Source organism: Astatotilapia calliptera, chromosome 4 (genome assembly GCF_900246225.1).
Source record: "Astatotilapia calliptera chromosome 4, fAstCal1.2, whole genome shotgun sequence".
NCBI classification, from domain to species: Eukaryota; Metazoa; Chordata; class Actinopteri; order Cichliformes; family Cichlidae; genus Astatotilapia; species Astatotilapia calliptera.
In genome coordinates, this window is record NC_039305.1 from 5943447 (window position 1) to 5970861 (window position 27415).

Consider the following 27415-nt stretch of genomic DNA (forward strand, 5'->3'; position numbering starts at 1 on the left):
TTGCAAAACCGTTGACCATCTGAGATGAAACAAATACAGCTGTAGTTGGGATATAACAAAGCAATTTATGACACACCTGTGGCAATAGTTGTTTTCGCTAGAAATCAATTTTAAATGAGGCTCTGAAGCAGTGATTTTTAATTTTGTTCAACGCCTGTTGCCTCAGCTCTTCTCTCCTCATATCTCTTTATCACCTCCTTCATTTGATACTCTGGTAAAATGCGAAAAAAGGAAATGAAGGTGTACAAACTGAGAAATAAGAAATGGGGTATATTTTACTGGACTGCTTTTGTAACCATAATTTTAATTTCACCCCTTGTAAATGCTGAGGTTATTTAATTTGTGGTCTTTAAAGATGTTAGAGGATTTATAAGATTTTGTCTTTAACCAGCCCGAACTCACTTCGGCAAGCTTCCTCGTAATGTCTTTGTGACGGAGTGACCCGTCTCAAGGCAGAGTCCGCTGAGTATGGCACCGCCACCATTAGATCACCACCATTAGTTCGATTTGGCACCCGGGGCGGCGTATCTTTCTGACGACCGAGTAGAGGAATAAAAGGGGTGAGGAGCAAGTTGTCAGCCGCATCGGGGGTGGCTAGATTTTGGTTCCCACTTACTTGTTAAGGGCGTCGGTCGGGGAGACGTGCGGGGGGATCGCCAATCGTGCAGGGTGACGCAAGCCGATGGTATGGGGGTGTGGGGTTTAAATAATGAGTTCACGTGTGTCTGGACCGTCATGAGAATGGCCTCATTACGTGGGCCGTTAATGTGTATATGAAGTCGGGTAGACTTCTGGGAAATAGTTGAGAGCCTGTATCAAGGTATATGTTTTGTGAGTGTATAATGAAAAAGAAATTCTGGGGGAGGGAGACGGGGATTAAAGTTAGAATAAAGAATTGGTGGTGACGCCAAGGGGGAGGGGTTACGGGATATAAGAGACGACGCCGGATATGAAGGGGGGAGTGTGTTGTAACATACAGGCTGTGTAGCGTGGCTCTCAGTTTTATGTCTTTGCAACCATCTTTTTATGCACTGGGGAGGCCGCTTCAAATAAAGTATCCACACTAATACCTTACCGACTACGCCTGTGTTTGTCCGGGAGAGGTCTGGAAGGGGACCCCGTGACATATGGTGGCAGCAGTGGGATGGCTAGTCGGAAGAGGAAAACGCGCCTCCCAGCGAAGCGCACAGGGCTGCGGTCCCAGCAGCATGAGCTTCCGGGGGAGAAGACAGCAGAGGAGCTGGCGTGGGACACAGTGCCGGCGTCGTCTTCTTCAGCAGAGGAGGAGGAGATTTCCGGCAGGATTGGTCCGGAGTTGCCTACAACCTCGACCGCAGCACGTGATGGAGAACTGATTGCGATGATGAGGGACTTCCTGGCGGGACAGCAAAGGAGAGAGACTGTGTTATTGGCAGAACTCAGGGGGCTGAGGACCGTTCCCTCTCCTAATGCGCTGTTGCCGGCGGATTCAGCTAGTCAGCAGAGCTCAGGGCAAGTGTTAGCGGGAGCTAGCACTACGGCCGCTACGGCTACACCGAGCACGGTAACAGCGAGTAGCCCCAGGATGGTGCTGCCTACCCCGGCCCGGCAGCGAGAATCCCGGCCGTCGTTACTGGAGGAACCGGCTCGCCAGTCCCTGGCAACGACAAGCAGCCTCGACCAGACGGGCGGAGAGTGGAGGCGATCGGAGGGGCCAAAGATTCCACCGTACCAGATGGGGGAAGATATTGAGAACTATTTGTTGCGCTTTGAGCGAGTGGCCAGAACCTGGAGATGGCCGGAGAATGAATGGGCCTGTCGGCTAGTTCCGTTGCTAGCGGGGAAGGCGTTGGAGGCCTATACCGCAATGGATGAAGAAAGAGCCCACTGTTATGAGGATTTAAAAGCTGCCTTGTTAGTTAAATTTGACATTTCCCCGGAGACGTATCGGCAGCGGTTTCGCTCTAATATTATTCCACCTGGGGAGAGCCCCACCGAGACGTACTACCGGCTGAAAGGACTGTACCGGCGCTGGCTTCGACCAGAGCAGCATACGAAGGACGAGATGGGAGAAGCGATTATTTTGGAGCAGCTAATTCGAGTTCTTCCAGGGGAGGTGAGGACCTGGGTGAGGGAGCATGAGCCCGCGGACGGACTGGCCGCAGCCAAGTTGGTGACGCAGTATTTCAATGCGCGGAGAGGAGCGGCCCCGGTCCGCTCAGCTGGGACGCCACAGCGATCGTCCCCGCAATCCGCGGGTCTGCCGAAGCGGGAGAGTAACCCCGAGCCATCCGGGGCCCCCAAGGTATCCACTCTACGAGGAGCGGGTAAGGACTTTCTTTGTTATTACTGCCAGCAGCCAGGCCATAAAGCCTCGGTGTGCCCCATCCGGAAGGCCAAAGTCACTGGGGCCTGCTATGCACCTCGGCTGGAGGCGGAACCAACAAAGGTCCAGCCAGCTGAGGGGCAACGCTATAAAACTGTAAGGGTAAATGGGCAGCAGGTTACTGCTTTGCTGGACACTGGTAGTTTTATGTCATTAATTAAGCAAAGCTTGGTACCAGTGAACTGTGTGGACTATAGTCGACAAGAAGAAGTGTTATGTGTGCATGGTGACAAACATCCCTACCCAAAGGTGGAAATAACAGTGACTATTAATGACCAGCCATATTTATTGTCTGTTGGGGTGGTACAGAATTTGCCGGTAGAGGTTATTCTGGGGATGGATGTGCCTGTGCTTATGGATTTGTTGCAAGAAAAAGAAGAGCGGGACACAGAGACAAAAGGGAGGGAATCGGGGAATGTTCAAATGAAGGTGTTAGGCCCAGTGGTCACTAGGGCCCAGGCGAAGGCGGGATGCCAACCCCTGCCAGACTTGGACAGTAGTCTGTGCGAGGGTGGCACGAAAGGGCCGAGAAAATCTCGTCGCCAACGCCGCTTTGAGAAGCAGCTATGGTCCCAGGGACCGGGCAATAAGAACATGAAATGGGATGTACCTGAAAATATTTCTGTGTTGCAAAGGGAGGATGAGACGTTGGAAGTGTTGTTTGCTAATGTGCCTGAAGGGGGAACAGGGAAATGGGGAGGAAAAGAGAAGTTTGTGGTTGAGAAAAATGTGTTGTATGCAGTTGATGGGGACCACCAGCGGCTTGTGATCCCTGCTAGTTGTAGACCTCTCATTCTGCATTTAGCTCATACCCTCCCCTGGGCAGGCCATTTGGGTCGCCAAAAAACCTATTTACGGGTTAGTACGCGTTTCTTTTGGCCGTCAATGTATACGGATGTACAGAAGTACTGTCGTGCATGCCCTGTGTGTCAGAAAACTTGCCCAGCGCGCAAATCGGATCGGGCTCTGTTACAACCCTTGCCGGTCATCTCTATCCCCTTCCGTAGGGTAGCTATGGACATTGTGGGTCCGTTAGTAAAAAGTGGTCGGGGTTATCAGTACATATTGGTGGTGTGTGATTACGCGACCCGTTTCCCAGAGGCGTTTCCGTTGCGAGCGATCACAGCCCCTAATGTTCTGCGCGCACTGATACAGTTGTTTTCTCGGGTGGGGATACCTGATGAGATTTTGACCGACCAAGGGACTAACTTTACGTCGAAGTTAATGCAGCTCTTCCACACTCAGTTAGGCGTTTCGGCCATCAAGACGTCACCGTACCATCCACAGACAGATGGGTTGGTGGAGAGGTTTAATCAGACTCTCAAACGGATGTTACAGAAGTTTGTGTCAGACACGGGAAAAGATTGGGACCAGTGGTTACCCTTTCTTTTGTTCGCGTATAGAGAGGTTCCACAGGCGTCCACGGGGTTCTCCCCCTTTGAGTTACTCTATGGGTGGGAGGTACAGGGGCCGCTTGATCTCGTTCGAAAGGGGTGGGAGTCTTCGACCGTGGCTCCAAATGAGAAAGGGGTGGTGCAGTTTGTGCTGGAGATGAGAGAGCGGTTGGAGCGGTACCAGGCCGAAGCCGAAGCCAATCTGCGGGATGCTCAACGAAGCCAGAAGATCTGGTATGACCAACAGGCCCGGCAACGTGAGTTTCAGCCCGGACAAAAGGTGCTGTTACTTCTCCCTTCTTCCAACAGTAAACTGCTGGCGAAATGGCAAGGGCCCTATATCGTGCTTCGCCGAATGGGACCAGTGACGTATGAGATCCATCATCCGGAAAAAAAGAAACCGAAACAAACCTACCATGTGAACCTCCTGAAGGAATGGGTGGAGCAGCCCCGTTCGGCTCCGAGGGAGGCACTGATGGCCAGGGTGGTGCACGGAGGAGGACAGAGTGAACCTGAGCAGGCTACGGATCCAAGGTCTCCGGTATTGACTCATCTGACCTCACAGCAGGCTGCGGAGCTACTGAAAATTCTGCAGGAGACGCCTTCGCTGTGTTCCGTTAACCCAGGTCGGACTACCTTGGTTGAACACATGATCCGGCTAAAAGAGGGACAGCCCATCCGGCAACGGCCCTATCGGGTTCCGCAACACTTGGTGGAGAAGCTGCGACAGGAGGTGGAGAAGATGCTGGAGCTTGGAGTGATCGAGCCGTCCTGCTCCGAATGGTGCAGCCCGGTGGTCATTATCTTCAAAAAGGATGGCTCTTTACGCATCTGCATCGACTTTCGAAAGCTAAATGCCATCTCCGAGTTTGATGCATACCCCATGCCGCGAATTGAGGATTTACTGGAGAAGATTGGGGCTGCCCAGTATATCACCACTTTGGACTTGTGCAAAGGCTACTGGCAGGTGCCACTGGAGGAGACGTCGAGGCCGTACACTGCTTTCAGGACCCCTGCCGGGCTCTTCCAGTTTACCGTGATGCCCTTTGGCCTACATGGGGCACCGGCTACCTTCCAAAGGCTGATGGACAAGTTGTTACAGGGCTGTGACGGTTATAGCGCCGCCTACCTGGATGATGTCGTCATCTTCAGCCACACGTGGGAGGAGCATATGCAGCATTTGTCGGAGGTCTTGGGAAGAATTCATAAGGCCGGGCTGACTCTGAACCCCTCGAAGTGTGAATGGGCGCGGCAGGAGACTCGCTACTTGGGCTACCAGGTGGGACGAGGAGAGGTGCGACCGCAGCTGGATAAGGTGGAAGCTATCCAGAATTGTCCTCGGCCTCGCACCAAGAAGGAGGTGCGGGCTTTCCTGGGACTGGTTGGTTGGTACCGAAGGTTTGTGCCCCAGTTTGCAACAATGGCAGCGCCGCTGACGACATTACTGGGGAAGAACCAACGAAATCCGGTCATATGGACCGCAGCATGTGAACAGGCGTTCCAGGGACTGAAAACTTGCCTGTGTTCGACCCCCGTGCTCTGGAGTCCGGACTTTAAGAAGCAGTTTTTGGTCCAGGTGGATGCCTCCAAGAGCGGCCTGGGAGCCGTGTTGGTTCAAGGGGACCCGGGCGAGGAGCACCCGATCCTATATCTGAGCCGCAAGCTGCTGCCGCGGGAGACCAATTACTCGACGGTGGAGAAGGAGGCTCTGGCGATTAAGTGGGCGCTGGAGAAACTCCGGTATTACTTACTGGGAAGAGAGTTTGTGTTGGAGACTGATCATCGGGCGCTTACCTGGATCCAGTCCATGAAGGATCATAATAGCCGACTTACACGCTGGTACCTCTCACTGCAACCTTTCAGGTTCGCCATCCGGCACAGACCAGGTACACTCAATGTGGTGGCGGATTACCTCTCTAGGTTGCCGCACATCGCCAACCTCCGGGGGGAAGGGGATGATGTGACGGAGTGACCCGTCTCAAGGCAGAGTCCGCTGAGTATGGCACCGCCACCATTAGATCACCACCATTAGTTCGATTTGGCACCCGGGGCGGCGTATCTTTCTGACGACCGAGTAGAGGAATAAAAGGGGTGAGGAGCAAGTTGTCAGCCGCATCGGGGGTGGCTAGATTTTGGTTCCCACTTACTTGTTAAGGGCGTCGGTCGGGGAGACGTGCGGGGGGATCGCCAATCGTGCAGGGTGACGCAAGCCGATGGTATGGGGGTGTGGGGTTTAAATAATGAGTTCACGTGTGTCTGGACCGTCATGAGAATGGCCTCATTACGTGGGCCGTTAATGTGTATATGAAGTCGGGTAGACTTCTGGGAAATAGTTGAGAGCCTGTATCAAGGTATATGTTTTGTGAGTGTATAATGAAAAAGAAATTCTGGGGGAGGGAGACGGGGATTAAAGTTAGAATAAAGAATTGGTGGTGACGCCAAGGGGGAGGGGTTACGGGATATAAGAGACGACGCCGGATATGAAGGGGGGAGTGTGTTGTAACATACAGGCTGTGTAGCGTGGCTCTCAGTTTTATGTCTTTGCAACCATCTTTTTATGCACTGGGGAGGCCGCTTCAAATAAAGTATCCACACTAATACCTTACCGACTACGCCTGTGTTTGTCCGGGAGAGGTCTGGAAGGGGACCCCGTGACATATGGTGGCAGCAGTGGGATGGCTAGTCGGAAGAGGAAAACGCGCCTCCCAGCGAAGCGCACAGGGCTGCGGTCCCAGCAGCATGAGCTTCCGGGGGAGAAGACAGCAGAGGAGCTGGCGTGGGACACAGTGCCGGCGTCGTCTTCTTCAGCAGAGGAGGAGGAGATTTCCGGCAGGATTGGTCCGGAGTTGCCTACAACCTCGACCGCAGCACGTGATGGAGAACTGATTGCGATGATGAGGGACTTCCTGGCGGGACAGCAAAGGAGAGAGACTGTGTTATTGGCAGAACTCAGGGGGCTGAGGACCGTTCCCTCTCCTAATGCGCTGTTGCCGGCGGATTCAGCTAGTCAGCAGAGCTCAGGGCAAGTGTTAGCGGGAGCTAGCACTACGGCCGCTACGGCTACACCGAGCACGGTAACAGCGAGTAGCCCCAGGATGGTGCTGCCTACCCCGGCCCGGCAGCGAGAATCCCGGCCGTCGTTACTGGAGGAACCGGCTCGCCAGTCCCTGGCAACGACAAGCAGCCTCGACCAGACGGGCGGAGAGTGGAGGCGATCGGAGGGGCCAAAGATTCCACCGTACCAGATGGGGGAAGATATTGAGAACTATTTGTTGCGCTTTGAGCGAGTGGCCAGAACCTGGAGATGGCCGGAGAATGAATGGGCCTGTCGGCTAGTTCCGTTGCTAGCGGGGAAGGCGTTGGAGGCCTATACCGCAATGGATGAAGAAAGAGCCCACTGTTATGAGGATTTAAAAGCTGCCTTGTTAGTTAAATTTGACATTTCCCCGGAGACGTATCGGCAGCGGTTTCGCTCTAATATTATTCCACCTGGGGAGAGCCCCACCGAGACGTACTACCGGCTGAAAGGACTGTACCGGCGCTGGCTTCGACCAGAGCAGCATACGAAGGACGAGATGGGAGAAGCGATTATTTTGGAGCAGCTAATTCGAGTTCTTCCAGGGGAGGTGAGGACCTGGGTGAGGGAGCATGAGCCCGCGGACGGACTGGCCGCAGCCAAGTTGGTGACGCAGTATTTCAATGCGCGGAGAGGAGCGGCCCCGGTCCGCTCAGCTGGGACGCCACAGCGATCGTCCCCGCAATCCGCGGGTCTGCCGAAGCGGGAGAGTAACCCCGAGCCATCCGGGGCCCCCAAGGTATCCACTCTACGAGGAGCGGGTAAGGACTTTCTTTGTTATTACTGCCAGCAGCCAGGCCATAAAGCCTCGGTGTGCCCCATCCGGAAGGCCAAAGTCACTGGGGCCTGCTATGCACCTCGGCTGGAGGCGGAACCAACAAAGGTCCAGCCAGCTGAGGGGCAACGCTATAAAACTGTAAGGGTAAATGGGCAGCAGGTTACTGCTTTGCTGGACACTGGTAGTTTTATGTCATTAATTAAGCAAAGCTTGGTACCAGTGAACTGTGTGGACTATAGTCGACAAGAAGAAGTGTTATGTGTGCATGGTGACAAACATCCCTACCCAAAGGTGGAAATAACAGTGACTATTAATGACCAGCCATATTTATTGTCTGTTGGGGTGGTACAGAATTTGCCGGTAGAGGTTATTCTGGGGATGGATGTGCCTGTGCTTATGGATTTGTTGCAAGAAAAAGAAGAGCGGGACACAGAGACAAAAGGGAGGGAATCGGGGAATGTTCAAATGAAGGTGTTAGGCCCAGTGGTCACTAGGGCCCAGGCGAAGGCGGGATGCCAACCCCTGCCAGACTTGGACAGTAGTCTGTGCGAGGGTGGCACGAAAGGGCCGAGAAAATCTCGTCGCCAACGCCGCTTTGAGAAGCAGCTATGGTCCCAGGGACCGGGCAATAAGAACATGAAATGGGATGTACCTGAAAATATTTCTGTGTTGCAAAGGGAGGATGAGACGTTGGAAGTGTTGTTTGCTAATGTGCCTGAAGGGGGAACAGGGAAATGGGGAGGAAAAGAGAAGTTTGTGGTTGAGAAAAATGTGTTGTATGCAGTTGATGGGGACCACCAGCGGCTTGTGATCCCTGCTAGTTGTAGACCTCTCATTCTGCATTTAGCTCATACCCTCCCCTGGGCAGGCCATTTGGGTCGCCAAAAAACCTATTTACGGGTTAGTACGCGTTTCTTTTGGCCGTCAATGTATACGGATGTACAGAAGTACTGTCGTGCATGCCCTGTGTGTCAGAAAACTTGCCCAGCGCGCAAATCGGATCGGGCTCTGTTACAACCCTTGCCGGTCATCTCTATCCCCTTCCGTAGGGTAGCTATGGACATTGTGGGTCCGTTAGTAAAAAGTGGTCGGGGTTATCAGTACATATTGGTGGTGTGTGATTACGCGACCCGTTTCCCAGAGGCGTTTCCGTTGCGAGCGATCACAGCCCCTAATGTTCTGCGCGCACTGATACAGTTGTTTTCTCGGGTGGGGATACCTGATGAGATTTTGACCGACCAAGGGACTAACTTTACGTCGAAGTTAATGCAGCTCTTCCACACTCAGTTAGGCGTTTCGGCCATCAAGACGTCACCGTACCATCCACAGACAGATGGGTTGGTGGAGAGGTTTAATCAGACTCTCAAACGGATGTTACAGAAGTTTGTGTCAGACACGGGAAAAGATTGGGACCAGTGGTTACCCTTTCTTTTGTTCGCGTATAGAGAGGTTCCACAGGCGTCCACGGGGTTCTCCCCCTTTGAGTTACTCTATGGGTGGGAGGTACAGGGGCCGCTTGATCTCGTTCGAAAGGGGTGGGAGTCTTCGACCGTGGCTCCAAATGAGAAAGGGGTGGTGCAGTTTGTGCTGGAGATGAGAGAGCGGTTGGAGCGGTACCAGGCCGAAGCCGAAGCCAATCTGCGGGATGCTCAACGAAGCCAGAAGATCTGGTATGACCAACAGGCCCGGCAACGTGAGTTTCAGCCCGGACAAAAGGTGCTGTTACTTCTCCCTTCTTCCAACAGTAAACTGCTGGCGAAATGGCAAGGGCCCTATATCGTGCTTCGCCGAATGGGACCAGTGACGTATGAGATCCATCATCCGGAAAAAAAGAAACCGAAACAAACCTACCATGTGAACCTCCTGAAGGAATGGGTGGAGCAGCCCCGTTCGGCTCCGAGGGAGGCACTGATGGCCAGGGTGGTGCACGGAGGAGGACAGAGTGAACCTGAGCAGGCTACGGATCCAAGGTCTCCGGTATTGACTCATCTGACCTCACAGCAGGCTGCGGAGCTACTGAAAATTCTGCAGGAGACGCCTTCGCTGTGTTCCGTTAACCCAGGTCGGACTACCTTGGTTGAACACGTGATCCGGCTAAAAGAGGGACAGCCCATCCGGCAACGGCCCTATCGGGTTCCGCAACACTTGGTGGAGAAGCTGCGACAGGAGGTGGAGAAGATGCTGGAGCTTGGAGTGATCGAGCCGTCCTGCTCCGAATGGTGCAGCCCGGTGGTCATTATCTTCAAAAAGGATGGCTCTTTACGCATCTGCATCGACTTTCGAAAGCTAAATGCCATCTCCGAGTTTGATGCATACCCCATGCCGCGAATTGAGGATTTACTGGAGAAGATTGGGGCTGCCCAGTATATCACCACTTTGGACTTGTGCAAAGGCTACTGGCAGGTGCCACTGGAGGAGACGTCGAGGCCGTACACTGCTTTCAGGACCCCTGCCGGGCTCTTCCAGTTTACCGTGATGCCCTTTGGCCTACATGGGGCACCGGCTACCTTCCAAAGGCTGATGGACAAGTTGTTACAGGGCTGTGACGGTTATAGCGCCGCCTACCTGGATGATGTCGTCATCTTCAGCCACACGTGGGAGGAGCATATGCAGCATTTGTCGGAGGTCTTGGGAAGAATTCATAAGGCCGGGCTGACTCTGAACCCCTCGAAGTGTGAATGGGCGCGGCAGGAGACTCGCTACTTGGGCTACCAGGTGGGACGAGGAGAGGTGCGACCGCAGCTGGATAAGGTGGAAGCTATCCAGAATTGTCCTCGGCCTCGCACCAAGAAGGAGGTGCGGGCTTTCCTGGGACTGGTTGGTTGGTACCGAAGGTTTGTGCCCCAGTTTGCAACAATGGCAGCGCCGCTGACGACATTACTGGGGAAGAACCAACGAAATCCGGTCATATGGACCGCAGCATGTGAACAGGCGTTCCAGGGACTGAAAACTTGCCTGTGTTCGACCCCCGTGCTCTGGAGTCCGGACTTTAAGAAGCAGTTTTTGGTCCAGGTGGATGCCTCCAAGAGCGGCCTGGGAGCCGTGTTGGTTCAAGGGGACCCGGGCGAGGAGCACCCGATCCTATATCTGAGCCGCAAGCTGCTGCCGCGGGAGACCAATTACTCGACGGTGGAGAAGGAGGCTCTGGCGATTAAGTGGGCGCTGGAGAAACTCCGGTATTACTTACTGGGAAGAGAGTTTGTGTTGGAGACTGATCATCGGGCGCTTACCTGGATCCAGTCCATGAAGGATCATAATAGCCGACTTACACGCTGGTACCTCTCACTGCAACCTTTCAGGTTCGCCATCCGGCACAGACCAGGTACACTCAATGTGGTGGCGGATTACCTCTCTAGGTTGCCGCACATCGCCAACCTCCGGGGGGAAGGGGATGATGTGACGGAGTGACCCGTCTCAAGGCAGAGTCCGCTGAGTATGGCACCGCCACCATTAGATCACCACCATTAGTTCGATTTGGCACCCGGGGCGGCGTATCTTTCTGACGACCGAGTAGAGGAATAAAAGGGGTGAGGAGCAAGTTGTCAGCCGCATCGGGGGTGGCTAGATTTTGGTTCCCACTTACTTGTTAAGGGCGTCGGTCGGGGAGACGTGCGGGGGGATCGCCAATCGTGCAGGGTGACGCAAGCCGATGGTATGGGGGTGTGGGGTTTAAATAATGAGTTCACGTGTGTCTGGACCGTCATGAGAATGGCCTCATTACGTGGGCCGTTAATGTGTATATGAAGTCGGGTAGACTTCTGGGAAATAGTTGAGAGCCTGTATCAAGGTATATGTTTTGTGAGTGTATAATGAAAAAGAAATTCTGGGGGAGGGAGACGGGGATTAAAGTTAGAATAAAGAATTGGTGGTGACGCCAAGGGGGAGGGGTTACGGGATATAAGAGACGACGCCGGATATGAAGGGGGGAGTGTGTTGTAACATACAGGCTGTGTAGCGTGGCTCTCAGTTTTATGTCTTTGCAACCATCTTTTTATGCACTGGGGAGGCCGCTTCAAATAAAGTATCCACACTAATACCTTACCGACTACGCCTGTGTTTGTCCGGGAGAGGTCTGGAAGGGGACCCCGTGACCCCGACCGACCAAGGGACTAACCATATGTCACGGGGTCCCCTTCCAGACCTCTCCCGGACAAACACAGGCGTAGTCGGTAAGGTATTAGTGTGGATACTTTATTTGAAGCGGCCTCCAACGCCTTCCCCGCTAGCAACGGAACTAGCCGACAGGCCCATTCATTCTCCGGCCATCTCCAGGTTCTGGCCACTCGCTCAAAGCGCAACAAATAGTTCTCAATATCTTCCCCCATCTGGTACGGTGGAATCTTTGGCCCCTCCGATCGCCTCCACTCTCCGCCCGTCTGGTCGAGGCTGCTTGTCGTTGCCAGGGACTGGCGAGCCGGTTCCTCCAGTAACGACGGCCGGGATTCTCGCTGCCGGGCCGGGGTAGGCAGCACCATCCTGGGGCTACTCGCTGTTACCGTGCTCGGTGTAGCCGTAGCGGCCGTAGTGCTAGCTCCCGCTAACACTTGCCCTGAGCTCTGCTGACTAGCTGAATCCGCCGGCAACAGCGCATTAGGAGAGGGAACGGCCCTCAGCCCCCTGAGTTCTGCCAATAACACAGTCTCTCTCCTTTGCTGTCCCGCCAGGAAGTCCCTCATCATCGCAATCAGTTCTCCATCACGTGCTGCGGTCGAGGTTGTAGGCAACTCCGGACCAATCCTGCCGGAAATCTCCTCCTCCTCTGCTGAAGAAGACGACGCCGGCACTGTGTCCCACGCCAGCTCCTCTGCTGTCTTCTCCCCCGGAAGCTCATGCTGCTGGGACCGCAGCCCTGTGCGCTTCGCTGGGAGGCGCGTTTTCCTCTTCCGACTAGCCATCCCACTCCTGACACCATAGGTAGTTATAAGGAATAGTTCTTCAGGAAATTCCAGACATCTTCTTTGGATGTCATCTGCCTTTTGTTCACTTTCCAGATGATCCCAAACTGTTTAGATAATTTTGAAGTCCAGTCTCTGGGGATGTGAATCCATGCCTGATAGTTGTGTGTTCCATTGTGTGTTCTTCCATCCAGGTGCTTTTTTTATTTTTTTATTTTTTTTGCATTGGCAGTGTTTTTGGAATCATTGTTATGCTGAAAAATGAAGCTGTTGCCAATCAGACAGTTTCCAGATGGTATTGCATGATGAATCAAAATCTGACAATATTTTCTTTTTTCATTATTCCATCGTTTCTGACGAGATCACTGGCTGAAATGCAGCACCAAAGGATGACAGAACCTCTGTGTTGTGTTGTACCTCTCCTCTGACTTCTTTAATACATTTTGAAAATGATTTGATATAAAAATTAGAAATTTGGATTTAGCACTCATTAAGACCTTTTTGCTACTGATTTTCAGCCCAGTTCTTGTGTAATTTGGCAAACCTCAGCTTTTTCTTCTCATTTCGCTTCCTTAAAAATTGCTTTCTGACAGCCACATTTGCACTGAGACTGTTTCTGATAAGGGTTCAGCAAACAGTAGATCAATCAACTGATGGACCAAATACATTTCTCAGGTCCTGTGTCTGGTGTTTGCTGAATAACACGACTTTTAGTTATTGTTATTATATCCCCACTAGACGGGCAGGCAACGTGGACAAGCAGCTTTTTTAAAATGTGATTACATAACGAGGTAGCGTAGGAGTTTTGGTACCAATAGGTGTAGCTGCTAAAATTCTCAGACAGGTTTGAATCCCGGTGACCTTTATCTTAAGGTCACAGGGCAAATTCTGAATGCAGTCACTTTTGAAATTGATACCATAGGTGTTTCCACTAGGAGGCTGAGGGTTAGCAGTGGTGGCTGCAAGTGGGTTTTAGACTGGCCACTTTTATGGCCAATAGCTCTTTGGGAATCAACTTGGTGTTGCAAAAACATTATAAAACAATGTTTGTTTGTTTTTTGCTGCATTTTTTACAGGTTTAACTTTCCTGACCGTTTGCTACATAGCACCTTTAAAAACCCTTTGTTGCCATTTTTTCCTGTTATGTGTAGATACAACACTGCTTTATCACTTTTGTTAAGTTCCTTTTTTATGCTTGAATGAGTCAAGTTAAGTGACTTACTAAACAAACAAACCAAAAAAAAAAATGCAGGTGAAAATGTTCATATTTTCTGGTCTGAAAATAAGTTAAAAAGCAGCTAATTTTTAAATGAAACTATGATTAACTAGCCAGGAGAACTACTGCTCAAGACCACGTTAAAAATTAGAAGAACGTTTGGTTCCTTGGAGGCAAAATATAACAAAATGAGGCCTGACTCAAGACTTTTGCACAGTACCATATGCACTACCTGGCTGGATTTAGCAAAACAATCTAATTCTACCCCAGAAGAACTCTGAATTTAGTAATTTGGTAATTACTTGGTAATCGGTCCCTTTTGTTGGATGCTTTCATGCAGTCAGGAGGTTGAGATACTCTTTTTTTTTTCGGTTCCTCCTTTTGTTGTTTTCTGCCCGTAGATTATCAAATGTCAGTTTGATTCATGCAAGCAAAATTATCTTCATCATTTATAAAGTACAATCTTTGCTTTAGAATTGGCTATGCACAGTCTGACAAATTGCTTCAAGCTTCTTCAAACATTGTTGGTTTGTTGGTAAGAGATTTTTTGTTGCCTGCTTCTTATTTCTGCTTGAGGCTAGAGGCTCAAGGCTATATTAGCAGTTACTACTATAATTTACACCCAGATTACTAGATAAACTGTCAGACGTTGAGCTATATTGCGGGTGAACTAGGTTCTGTGTTTTAACAAGGTGGCGATATCGCTGTTTCTGCTGCATCAATTTTGAATGTTAAAAAAAGTTCTCTAAACTTACAAGGTGCAGTGTTAAATTGGAGGAGTACTTCAGCCATAAAGGTGTTCTTGAACAGTGTTACACAATATGTATCTTTTGCTTTAATCAGCCTGGTGCAGCTTTTGCTAATCTTTAATGGTGAATCTTTTTTTTTTTTAACTTTTTTGGTATTTGTGCAATATTAAATCTAGCTTGCTGATATGCTTTTTCCCTGATGGCTTCTACATTACCAGCCAATTTTTTTATTTTTTTTATTTTTTTATTTTTTTAAATAAAAATTGATGTCATTTTACATGTTTTCTTTGTTTAATGGTTATCTGTTCTATGAAATTGTATTTGTTATAGTTATTGCAGTGTAGGCTTTACTAGCTCAGATAACACTTTCCTGATAAGAGCAAAGCTAGATAAAGTATGTCATTGATGATGTCTGTTTTTTCATCTCTGCTACGTCCTTGCAAAATTGTTTTTTTTTTTTTTTTTTTTCCGTGGCTACTTTTCCATTATCCTTTCTTCTTTCCCTTCGTTTGTTGTCAGTGTTTATTAAGATGAAAGGCAGTTTTGATGTGCGGTTTTGAAGTCCTGGCTGACCAAAGACCACTTACCCATATAGAATAGATAAATATATAAAAAAGGAGATCTGGTTTCAGCCCATCCTGTGCTTTTTCTATGCAGATCAAAGTGGTGAAGTTCTCCTACATGTGGACTATCAACAACTTCAGCTTCTGTCGTGAGGAGATGGGAGAGGTCATCAAAAGCTCCACTTTTTCCTCAGGAGCCAATGACAAACTCAAATGGTTAGTAAAGTCTCATCATTCTAGCTAACACATATAAAGTACAGCATTCCTGCTCTAAGAGTGCTTTTGGAGAATGTCCTTTCAAGAAGTCGTCTTAAGGATTTTCAACTTAGATCTCTGTCAGTGCGCCCCAGGGCAGCTGTGGCTACAATGTAGCTTGCTATCGCCAGTGTGTGAATGTGTGTGTGAATGGGTGAATGACTGAATGTAGTGTAAAGCGCTTTGGGGTCCTATGGACTAGAAAAGCGCTATACAAATGCAGGCCATTTACCATTTACCATTTACGTGATCTACGTGCTTCTACACGTGGAGTATCAATCATTGCTCTGTGCCTTTTAACGTGTCTGTGTTTGCAGTGTTTATTAGCATATGTTTTGAAATTAAAATTAACCTTCTTGCATGACACGTTAGTATGCATGAATTGATCTGAGGTTAAACCCACATTTAAATTGGATTACTTTACTCTGAGATGAGGGGACTTTGCTCTGAGATGAGCACCCTCCTGCTTGTCGTGTTTAAAATTATAGGTTGAGTTTGAGCAGTTCACACCTCCCATCTTTCCTTGAAACATCTTGGCAACTCCCCAGGAAGAACTGAGGGATGTGGAGGATGTGGCTAGGTACACAGAAAATTGCTCTATAATTCTTCGTCCGCTAATATTCACAGTCTGACCAGGGGAAAATGGATAAATGTATGCTGAATTTTCCAGATCGTAGCTTTGGACTTTGTTTGATTCCTGCAAAGTGTGGCAAAAAATGTTCAAAGAAAAAACTGTTATGTTTAAGGTACTACAGTGCTTATCCATCCTTGTCAAAGCTAAATTTTTGAAGGCAGTAATATGATTTGATTTTGTACTAGTTTGCCCTGAAATGACTTGACAGACTTATTCCATCCGGTGTTGGAAATGTACCTAATTGCCGAGAGTGCAGCTGTACAAACTGGCTAAGTGAACAGCTACTGGGCTGTCATGCTTTGACTTCCGTAGACGGCTGAACTGATGAGTACTTTTTGGATCCACATCATCAAAGATTTGTGTTAAGTATGACATGCCAGTGATTTCATTTCCACATAAGTCAGGGTCACTCATTTAAAATCTCATGCATTTATGTAGTGGCCAAAGATATTTTAGGGGGATGAAGGCAATGATTATGTCCTGGGATAAAACAATGCAGTAGTCACATTGGGTTATGTAAGTTGCTTGTTTAAATTGGATGCAAACTGTGTCATGTTAAAGAATGATGACTTAATTAGTCTTTTGTTTCCGGGTGAACGATTCTGTTATTTATTTATTTTTATTTTAACCATCTGTAGCATAACTCTTTTTCAGTTGCATCTTTTTCCAGTGCACTGCACTGCAGATCAGCCCCCCAAGTTGTACAATAAAAACTAGAGACAAACATAAATGAATTAATAAGAACTTGTTAAGAATTCAGGCCAGGTTCGCTTTTCTTTTCATTTTCTTTTACCTTATAATACTTTTTAAGTAGAGGTTATTTAATTTGAAAAATGTAAGACTTACTTGGCAGCTGACTATGACGTGATGCCAGGATTATTACAGTAATTCATATAATGTCGTAAAATATTATTAAATAATTTCCAGAATTAGTTTCCAGATGCTTAACAGTCCATATGGCCATGGTAAAGTGTTTGATGCTACTTAAACTGTAACAGGCTGTGCAACAAACAATCCATATGTTGCAAACACAAAGCTATGATTCTTTTGTGAAACTGGTTTCTGTTGCATTGCTGAGGACCCTTTTTTCCTGTGATTTATTTTAGATTTCTGATGTTTATTTATAATTATTGCGGTTTCATATTGAAATATTAGGAAAGCTCAGACTCTTTGCTCAACTACGTTGTACCACTACTGACTATAAAACTCTGCTGGATTTACCCTCATTTCAATTTGGCCGATTCCAGTCTGCTTGTGAAATTCGGCAGCGCCTATAACACTACTTTTTCGAGGATGCTCTTGCTGTTCAGACCAATTTCACGTCTGTGAAGGATTCTAGATCTTCAACTTGCATTTGTTTTTGTGGAAGAGGAGAATCGAAAGGATCTAGATCTGACAAGTATGGCGGGTGATGAGTGATGACTGTGCTTGTGGCCAAAGTTCAGTTTGTGTGCATTGGTGTACAATTGACACGCACCACAGGTCATGACTTTGCACTGAATGCTCTCCCTCAGGCTCCTTATTCAATTACTGCTGAAGCCCTCAACAGTCGGTCTGATCTTGGGTTAAATGTCCCCCTAAAAAAAACCCCCAAAAAACAAAAACCCCAAACCACCCAAAAGCACAGGGGGAAGGGAAACCCCCCAAAACAAACAAAAAAAACTAACAAAAAACGAAAATACCCCAAAGAGCTTACTGCTGATCACGGATCTCACCATGGACACTGTGTACTTCTACTGAAAATGGCTCATATTAGTAGTGACAATCCTTGACATAAAGGTTGGGTCAGCTTGACACAGAAGTCTGCACAAGTTTGAGATCAAAGGTGGAACTCCTGATGCACACGTGTGAGGTGTTGGAACATGACTTTTCAGGTGCATTGTAATAAAAGTAGCTTCGCTGGAAGCAAAGAAGAAGACTTTGAGGGGAGATTGGGAGTATTAGAATCAGGTGTTGTTTATTGGGTTTTTGTGAGTACAGTGAAACTTTATATTGGTTTTGCTTCCTACTTTGTTAAAAAAATACCCTTTTAATGGCTATATCTTCCACTTTAATGCATACCGTGGTTAATTAGTGACTAGGAAATATATTAAATCCTATGTATTTTATTTATTCACAAGTTTCATAATGTCAAAATATGTTTTTAGCTTATCTGATGAATTTATGCCGTGACAGCGCCTCTGGAGATTTGTCAGTCTTCCCATACAGCCACATGTCACAAGAATCGCTACTCCTCCTGGTCAGAATCGAATCAAACATAGACACGGTGATCACCTAACAGGTCTTCATCCAAACTGTGCTTGGCATTTTACCTGCAATAACCTGCAAATTGTGACGGATCCTGATCCTTATGAGTTATAATACTGCGTTATTGCTGCTGTGGCTTTGTTTAAGTGTATGGGATCATTAACCAACCATGGCACAGCAGTGGGTTACCTCACAGTGGTATTGTCTCACTGTCCCTGAAACCATGTTACAAGTGTGAGTCTGTCTGGCTTATTGTCAGAGTAACATAATAGTGCACCAGACAGATTATAGGTTCACTTTTGAGCATCATTTCCTTTGATACTGGAGGGTTTTGGTGACAATAGCTTTGGACATGAAGAGTAGTCTGAGACTGCTGCTAAGCAGATCTTTAGTAGCCTTAACTGCTGTGGTTTCTGTGCTTTGATGTAGTCTAAAGCTTCAATTAAATGTTGCTTTATGAATAAGGACATTATTCGATTTTTAACAACTTGTTTGAGAATTTGTGAAATCAAGAGAAATTGCTTCATACTGGCTAAAACATAATTTGATTAAGTAATTGATTGTGTTTGATGAGGAAGACATTTTTGTGCCATTATAAAACACATTTAAAAGCTGAAGTGGAGCATAGAAGCGACCGTTTAAAGTACATATCAGATGAAAAGTAAAAATCATTGTCAATAATTTCCAATACTTTTCATCTAAGAATAATCAGATTGTCACTTACAAATATTACAGATACTTCCAGGAACTGATACTCCCCCTTGTCCTTTTTTTTCTCTTCTTCTTTTTTTGGTCTCACTAGTGTGTTTCTTCCCTTTCTTTCCCCTAGGTGTTTGCGTGTGAATCCTAAAGGTCTGGATGAGGAGAGCAAAGACTATTTATCACTTTACCTCCTCTTGGTTAGCTGCCCAAAAAGTGAAGTGCGTGCCAAGTTTAAGTTTTCTATCCTCAATGCCAAGGGAGAGGAGACCAAAGCCATGGGTAAGTCAGAATCACCAGGCCCTAAACAGTGGCAGTCAGTTTTATTTATATAGCCTTATGGCTCAGTCAAAATAGGAAAACCTCCTTGGACTGGAAAAAAAAATCGTTGATTTGTGAATGTTTTCAAATTTGGTGACTGATTTCAAGTAGGCGTGACGACCTGTTGGCTTACCAGAGATTGAGTGTGCAACATCCTCAAGTTTTAGGTCACAAGGTGATTGCACAGATCACTTTGTAGAAGAAAACCTGTCTCCAAACAGTCACAGTCTGACTGCAGCCACATTCAGACAGATTTACGAAGAGCATGGAATTCCTTTTTAATTCATAAACACAGACAGATTGCAACACATTGCAATCAATCTGAGCTAGTCTACCTGGGCTCAACTCATCTGCGATGCATCTCTTTGCAATAAGACACCAGTTTTGCCAACTGGTTGCATTTTGGTTATATTCCTATAAAAGCATAGTCTGCAGTTAAATGGCCAATCTCTAGCAACTATGTCAGTATTTGTGGAGGGATTTCTGAATGAGGTTCTGGCTATACTCTCAATTTAAGTTGTTAGTGTGAATTTCTGTGTATGTAGATGGCAACATATTTGCAATTTTCACTGATCTAATTGCTCACCATTAAATGCCATTGATGCTTGACCCCATTCAATCGCAAACTGAGACTAATAGCTGACACAGTCAAATTATTTTAAAGACACCAACTGTCTGCATGTGAATCGTAGACCCTGTCCTCGAAGCAACTATTTGAAAAGCAACAAGATTGCAAGTTCATTGCACACACTGATGAAAGAAAACATATTTATAATACAGGTGATCAAGATGGTAACATTATGTTTTATATGAGGAGCTTTGACATGATAATAAACACATGACCCCCCCTCACCGGCACAAGAAGTTAAGGCTAACAAGCATTTAAAAATACATGGGAGTCCAGTTTTATTTTCTGAAATCCTAACTTGTTCTAATTGACACTGAAAAATATATTCAAATTCATTACTGAAACCTAAGCTGTCCACATAGACTTTATATTCAGCACAAAGCCAGGGATATCTCAAAGTTTAAGAGTTTCAAAATGAAAAACTCTTGTCACACCTGTGTCTTTGGGGCACTGAAATTTGTAATGTAGAAGGTGGAGAGTGTGTCTAATACCCCAAGTGTGTCTAATAACGTAAGGTATTGATAGCCATATGGGCTTGTGTAATCACTGCCGGTTGGATTCATTTCTGGTAAATATATAATTCAAAGTAGCGTGGGGCAATTTTGATTTTAATTAAAAAAGACCCAACCTTTTTAGAAGTCTTCGACAGCCTCACTCCCTGTTGATAAATTGGAAGTGAATGCACCTCCAATTCCTTTTTATTTTATTTTTAATTAGGTTATGTTATGGGGAGGAAAAGCAAACTTGTGTGGAATTGAATTAGTGAGGGCCAGATGTGACCGCTTCCTGGTTATCAGGCTTTTTGGCTGCCTCCCTCTCTCCCAGTACCCTGCAGCTCACTGTACAGGAAGCATGGAGGAGGGAAGACGGGGCGGGTGGGTAGGGAGGTAGAGAGACGAGAAGAGGTGGGAGGCGGAAATGTGTTTGAATGAGAGGCATATGCAGTGAAGTTGTGTACAACACCCTGCGGTGCAGGTTGTGTAGAAAGGGAAATCATTTTTCCTGCTGAGAAACATTCCCCCATGTGAACTTAGGTACCTCATTTGCTCACTTAGACCTTTGTCATTTTTCTCACTCACAAATTCGTTTTCTTTCTCTTTTATCCTTTTTAATTCCATCACTATTTGAAAACTAAATCTTAATTCTGAGTGGCCGACTGAAGAAGAGTTTCTCTTGTAGTGCTTATACTGGATATTAGGTATTTTGTGATCTATAGTTTAGTTTTGCATGGAGGATTTTTCTTTGGTAGAAGTAATAATTAGACTGTGGAGATGTATAATTTCAAGGCCTTACAATTTTGATAATATTGCTCCCTTAAATCGCCAGAGAAAACCTGAATTTTGGGAATGCCAAGTGAAGTAAAAAAGAATCTTCTTTTTCTGACTCTCTTGCTCTCTTTTTGTCTCAAGGGGCTTTCTGTAATAAATGGTATGCTCCATGGTGCACACCCCATCCCATTCTTGCCATATGCCCTCCTACAATCTTCCCACATTCCCCCTGGGGAAACCTAGGCTCTCCACTGCACTTGCATTGTCAATGGAGAAAATTACCCAACTGCCAGCATATTTGTGACACTTTAGCAAGCACTGTGTCTAAGAATATGGTAGTAAAGATTGCTCTATTGGTTCTGGATCATTTAGAATCCAATTTAATCCAGGCCTCTAGGAAAAAAAAAAAGTCAAATAAAAACAAATTGGCTTAATTAAGAAAGCTGAGCGGCTGTGGACTGTTTGTGGCAGGACAGTGATTTGTCTGCCTCTATACTGTGTTCCTGTAGGGACCATATTTAATATAATAGTTATTGGGTTATATTTCTTTTAATGTGGATAGTTGAATAGAAGGAAGAAATGGTTAGAAAAACTAGTGAGAACTTAAAGTAGAGTAAGTCCAGTATCTTAACTTTGCTTCCATTTATATATATATTTTTTTAGCTTACTGGAGAAGTAAAGACATATTTATATTTTCCATTTTTACAGATGTATTCATTCCCATGTTTTGGGTTTGTTTATATGGAAAATATGAATATTCCTGCAGTACATAACAGGAGGGTGTAGGATATACTATGACGGATTTGCTTGACATTATCTAATGAAACACCCGATCTGCATCAGTCAGCCCTTGAGCTTCTCACTAGAGAGGGTGTTTGTCTGTGGATCCTCTGATGGTCTGTACTTAATAATGGAGATGGATTCAAACATCAGCTGCAGACCCCCCCCCCCCCCCCCCCCCCCCCACATGGCCACATCATTTCTCTCTCTTGCTTAATGTGCTGGTTCTCCCCTCTGAGGCTACTGGGTGGATTGTAAGTTGTCTTTTGACCCCACTCCCCCCTCTCCCCAACACACACACACACTCCGTCCTCCCCCCTCCTCCTTTTGCCAGAGAAAACAGCTGCCCCCCTGCAGACTCCTGTTCTGACAGCTCAGAGAGGAGAGATGGAAAGTTCTCAACCATTGCCGCAAGCTGTTTTGTATTCAAATGGTCTCCATGTTAAATCTCCCCTACAGACAATGGTTTTGTTGTGTTGTAGCCAAAGGCTAAGTGAGCTCATGTGTGTTGGCTGTGGTCTGCTTTATATTGTAATTTAAGAATGAGAAATGTTGGTTTCATTTAACTGAAGCTGTGGATGTGAACTTGTCAGAGTCTGTTGCCCTCAGTGACTGATAGAGGCGATCAGGCATTCTGTGTGGGGGGAGTGGAGCACCGTGTAATAGAGTAGAAGTTATTGGTCAGTCTTTATATAATCAGGTTGTATTGACATTGCTAGCAAGAATGTCAATAGACAAGTTTGTGCTGACATTAGCTTATAGAGCTCGATCTTTAGTAGAGGTTAGATTTTCTTGTGTGAACAGCTGTCACGTTTATATCTCTTTATGCCAGCCAGTTTGAATCAGTGTGTAAATGGGAGCAACGTTTTACATTCGATTTTTCAGCTTTTTATAAAAGCTAGTAGAATGCCCATTACTGCTAACTGAAGACTAGACTAATTGTCCTTGAACAGTCAATGCATGAACAATGGATCAGTATAGTCTGTTGTTAATTATAAGTTGTGGTTAGTGGGATTTTGCTAAAATTGAGTGGTAAAAAGTAAGTCCAGAAAAGTGACAGACACCAAGAGAGATGTTGACTCTGGCTGCTCTGTCAGCTGCTATTTTTCTACATGCCAGCTTGTCTTCTGGCGACCTTCTCTTTCTGTGTGCCAATCGTACCCTTGAGTTTTCTGCCTGAATATGGATGTCCTGCACACCTAAATACTCTGGCTTGGCTTCCCCTTTAGTCTTTCTCTCGCTGTCGCCAGTTTAGACATCATTTTTCTCACCTTCAGCATCACCTTAGATTCTCTTTTGGCAGGGTGAGAAATTTCAGTGGTAGTGAAATATCGAAGTGCAACTGCGGCGTTGTTAAAAACTTGACAATTATCTCCACTTGTTGCTGATTCATACTTGTTAAAAGTGTGTTTTTGTTTTTTTGTTTTTTCATACAAGTTCATTATAATTTCCCCGAACATTAAGAGGTATGTGTAGCTCCACTAAATGTGTACGGATCTCTCAGCTGCACCTACCTACCCCCCTCCCTCCACCGCTGCCCTGCTCTTTTTGGTATTCTGGCAGAGTGGCTGCACTCCCACCACCTTGGCCAGCTCACTGAAAGAGTGAGCGCCAGCGATCTGACCTGCAGTTGATTCTCTGCCAGTGCAGTGTTCTGATGCCCCAGTGGAGATGATAGCATGGCATTAGCTGAGCTCAGCACACACAAAGCCGTCATCATTGGTGCCTGTATGCATGCACACATCCACACATGCACCCACAGTCATCTCACTGTCACAGCTGAACACTGAAGAAATCACACTTCTCTTTCTCTTTTCACTGAGTCTGCTGGGGCTTCTTTCCAGCATTCCCTCTCACCTCTCTTCACTTCTCCCCCCCCCCCCCCAATCTCTTCCTGCTGCCAGCCTTTCTCCTCACCCCCTAGATTAGCTTTAGATACTGCCACTGGGGAACTATTCACTCGTCACTGGTCTTGTTACTTACCCAAATAACACAACTTCACAAGTAGCTTCTGTGCTTTGGGGCTTCATCTGGGTCACACATGCTAGAGCCATCAGACATGTTTAAAGGACATAAGAGTGGGTGAAAGTCACTAAAGAAAGAAGATTTTACTGAGAGCCTGTGAAAGATACCTGCATTAAGTTTAATTCTTTGTCTCAGCCCAGCCACAAAAGGTACAGTGTAGCAAAAGTTTGACACAGTTTTCAAACCTGCTAGACTTTGCTGGAGATACCGTTGGCTTAAAAAAAAAAAACCTCAGTCGATTTTAGAGTAACTGTTCAGCTGGGAGAACAATGAATAAAGTAGCTTTGTAAAGTGCATAAATACATTTTGTGAATTGACTTTCAGTCAAGCTTATTTGTGTATCGGTTTGCATGTGGATTCCTGTCAGTTTCTTTTGCGTACACAGCCTCCAGAGGCAGAGGATTACAGTGAAGGACCCCCTGCATGAGCAGTGGTGGGAATAACTGCATATGCACTGCACTCCCCCGCCAATCCCCTCTTTGGCTGCCTGCTCTCTCAGATCCAAACAGGGGATTAGACACAGGATCTTACAGTAGCATTGACACTTCATCCTAGTGCTTCCTACTGTGAACTGTCAGCAGATCTCCTATTGGGGTTTCTATGCAAGAGTAGGCTAGAGAGGAGTCTGTTTGAAGTGGCAAGTGTATACACATTAAGTTTACACACCCTGCAGATGTATGAGCCTTAGACATGATCTTTTATGGGGTGGCTGTAGCCTTTTTCACATTTACCTCTGGACATTGTTGGGAGAGTCTGGCTGGACATGAAGCTGGAATTAGGCTTTTTAACATCAGCAAAAGAGATTCTGACTGTGGATGCAGAATACAGGATGATGATACCTACTCATGGCTCGACCGGACATCAAACATACTTTGCAGTGGGCAGTTGTGAGGGAAAAGACAGATTTGAACATTTGATTTTACATGCAGCTCGACTAATATTTGGAATTGTTTAGGGCTGCAACCCACGCCTAAAAAACCAATTGTGTATCTTATAGTCAGCTGGAATCAACACGAGACTTTCACTGTGCTGTTTTACCAGGTCTCAGTGACACAGTGGTTATTTTTAGCACATTTTGTCATCTGCATTAAAAGTTAAATTTAATGTTGACTTTAAGTGGATGTAATATGCCTGGAAGTTCAACAGAAGTCTGAAATGTCAGTGATGACCTGAACCCTTTTAAAGTACTGAATAAATTAGTTGGATTGAGATTAAAAACATTTGTGAAGTTGTTTTGTAAGAACTCAAGCGTAGGTGGATTCTGTTCACTATTTTCTGACTCTGTTTTTCTTAAAAATCAACATTGTATGCAATATGTCCAGGTCACTGGAAGGAGGCCCCGGGGCAGACCCACGGCACACTGGAGAGATTGTGTCTCTTGGCTTGCCTGGGTACACCTCAGTGTCCCCTCAGATAAGCTGGAGGAGGTGGATGGTCTGGGCGTTCTTGCTTAATCTGCTGCCCCTGTGACCTGTTCGCAGATAAGTTAATGAAAATGCATGGCCAGGTCTGGACAATAGATGCTGATGGTTCTCATTGTTGGTATAAAAAGCTTTACGACTTTCGCTAGGGTCAGGTTTTTATTGTCTACCAGCTGTGTCAGAGCATGCCTGAAAGAGCAAAAGCTTGAGGGTAGATCCTGGTTAGTAGTGGTGGTTTCCTACCAACAGAGTCTGATAAAGAGGTGTTGGAAGTGCCACAGGTCCACCTCTCAACTCATACAACTTAAAGTTATTTGTTAGGTTTGCCAACACTGGGCCAGATTTTATGTCTGGTTCTTTTAAACATGCTGGGGCTTCTGTGGCAAGAATTCCACAGGCTGTGCTGTGGGGTTCAAAGTGGCTGAAGAATGAGGAGAACAGAGGGATGACAATGTTAACTTTGGACCCGATCCTGAAAATAATAAGGCCTTGGATGGATGTCAAGCATGGGAAGTTTTTATAGTGACCCATGTTTCATATTGATGTTTTGAACTGGTCCGAAAGTTTGGAGCAAAATACAGCGGTCCCTCATTTAGTGCGGGAGTTCTAAAAATAACCCGTGACCGGTGAAATCTGCGAAGTAGCCAGCGTTATTTCTTTTACAATTATTATAGATATTTTAAGGCTGTAAAACTCATCACAACACACTTTATACACTTTTCTCAGACAGGCATGAACCTTTTCACACTTTCTCTCCTGTTTAAACACTCTCAAAGTTCAAACCGTTGCAGAAAGTCCAGTATTATAGAATGAAACCAAAGATCGAACCCTGTTTTCAGGTCCAGAACATGGGGAAATTGAGCAGCTGCGAGAGAATCCAACATCGATGAGGAATGAGTTGAGAAAAATTTATCTGACTGTTTTGTTTTGCTTAATGCGCCTTATAATGCAATGTGCCTTATGGTCTGAAAAATAAGGTAAAGTCCAACTTTTTGTGCGATGGTTAGCATCTTCCTCTGCCTTTTAGATGCTACCACAGGTGCCTTTGACGTTGCAAAATGTTTCATCGGCATTGTGTTTGTTGGGGAGAAAACTTACCAACATACAGTACAACACTTTTCAGAGTCACACTGCTAGCGATCAAGGATTTATGTAAATTTGACAAGCTGAACGCATTCTGTACTGTACAGGAGACACGGCACGGAGGAGATCGAGTGACGATGGTCTACAGCCAATCAGGAGGCAGAACACAACGCAAAATTGCACAAAAAAAAAGAAATTCTCGAGACCTCAAAAGGTGAACCGCGTTATAGCGAGGGACCACTGTATTAAATGAACCAATTTCAGGATCATGGACAGTGCATACATTTTTCACCATGTTCCCATAAGCTGTGCTCTAGCACATGGCTGTTTGAGTGGTCGACCATACTAAACAAATCCAGTGGAAATTTTTTTTTACACCTGTATAGAAATAAATGTTTGTCAGTCAGGCATTTCCAGTTTAAAGTGATGTAATTTATTTTTTTAGAAGAATGCGAAAGAATTCAATGTTGAACTATTGTCGGCTGGTTTACAGTCCTGCCTGTCAGTTCCTGAATCCTGTGTGCATTATAACAACTCTCTACCAGACTGCAACTGTAGGCCTACAATTAACATAGATGTGTATGACCTACATTTCTATGCGTTTTACAATTAACAAGCTGCACCTGTCCTGTTAGAAACTACCCCCAGCTAAATATCTTGTTAGTTTGTGACAATGCACAGCTCTTGGCAGATTGGGTCATAATGAACTGAACATACTCTGACTGTGTTTGGAAAACGGTGCAAAACTAACATCTATCAAAGCAATTTGGGGGATTATACAATCTATGTGTCTATTTAGGTTCATGTAAAACACTCTTGCACTTTGCAATACCTGGTGGTATTTCATCCAATACCATCAGGGAGCGTTCTGGCTGTCCTGTGTTCGTTCTGTTGCATGATAACAAGTACATCTCCGTAGCCAGAGTCATAAAGAACTATCTTCAGTGACACGAAAAAAGAAAAGGATTCCTGTAATAGTCTCCACAGAGACTCCACCAAGCCTTCATCTCAGTATTGT

General features: G+C 46.3%; 1 protein-coding gene across 7 annotated transcripts in view; it reads left to right on the plus strand.

Annotated features, from left to right (window-relative positions):
• spop (speckle type BTB/POZ protein) overlaps positions 1-27415 on the plus strand; it is a 108179-nt gene that overhangs the window by 46320 nt on the left and 34444 nt on the right. For 6 of the 7 annotated variants that reach the window (XM_026164226.1, XM_026164227.1, XM_026164225.1 and 3 more), the window contains 2 exons: positions 15131-15252; positions 19002-19153. In XM_026164226.1, coding sequence (XP_026020011.1) covers positions 15131-15252; positions 19002-19153 — 274 coding nt within the window. Of the gene's footprint in view, positions 1-12277; positions 12528-15130; positions 15253-19001; positions 19154-27415 lie in introns of all 7 variants that reach the window. The other variant, XM_026164231.1, reaches the window with a different exon arrangement.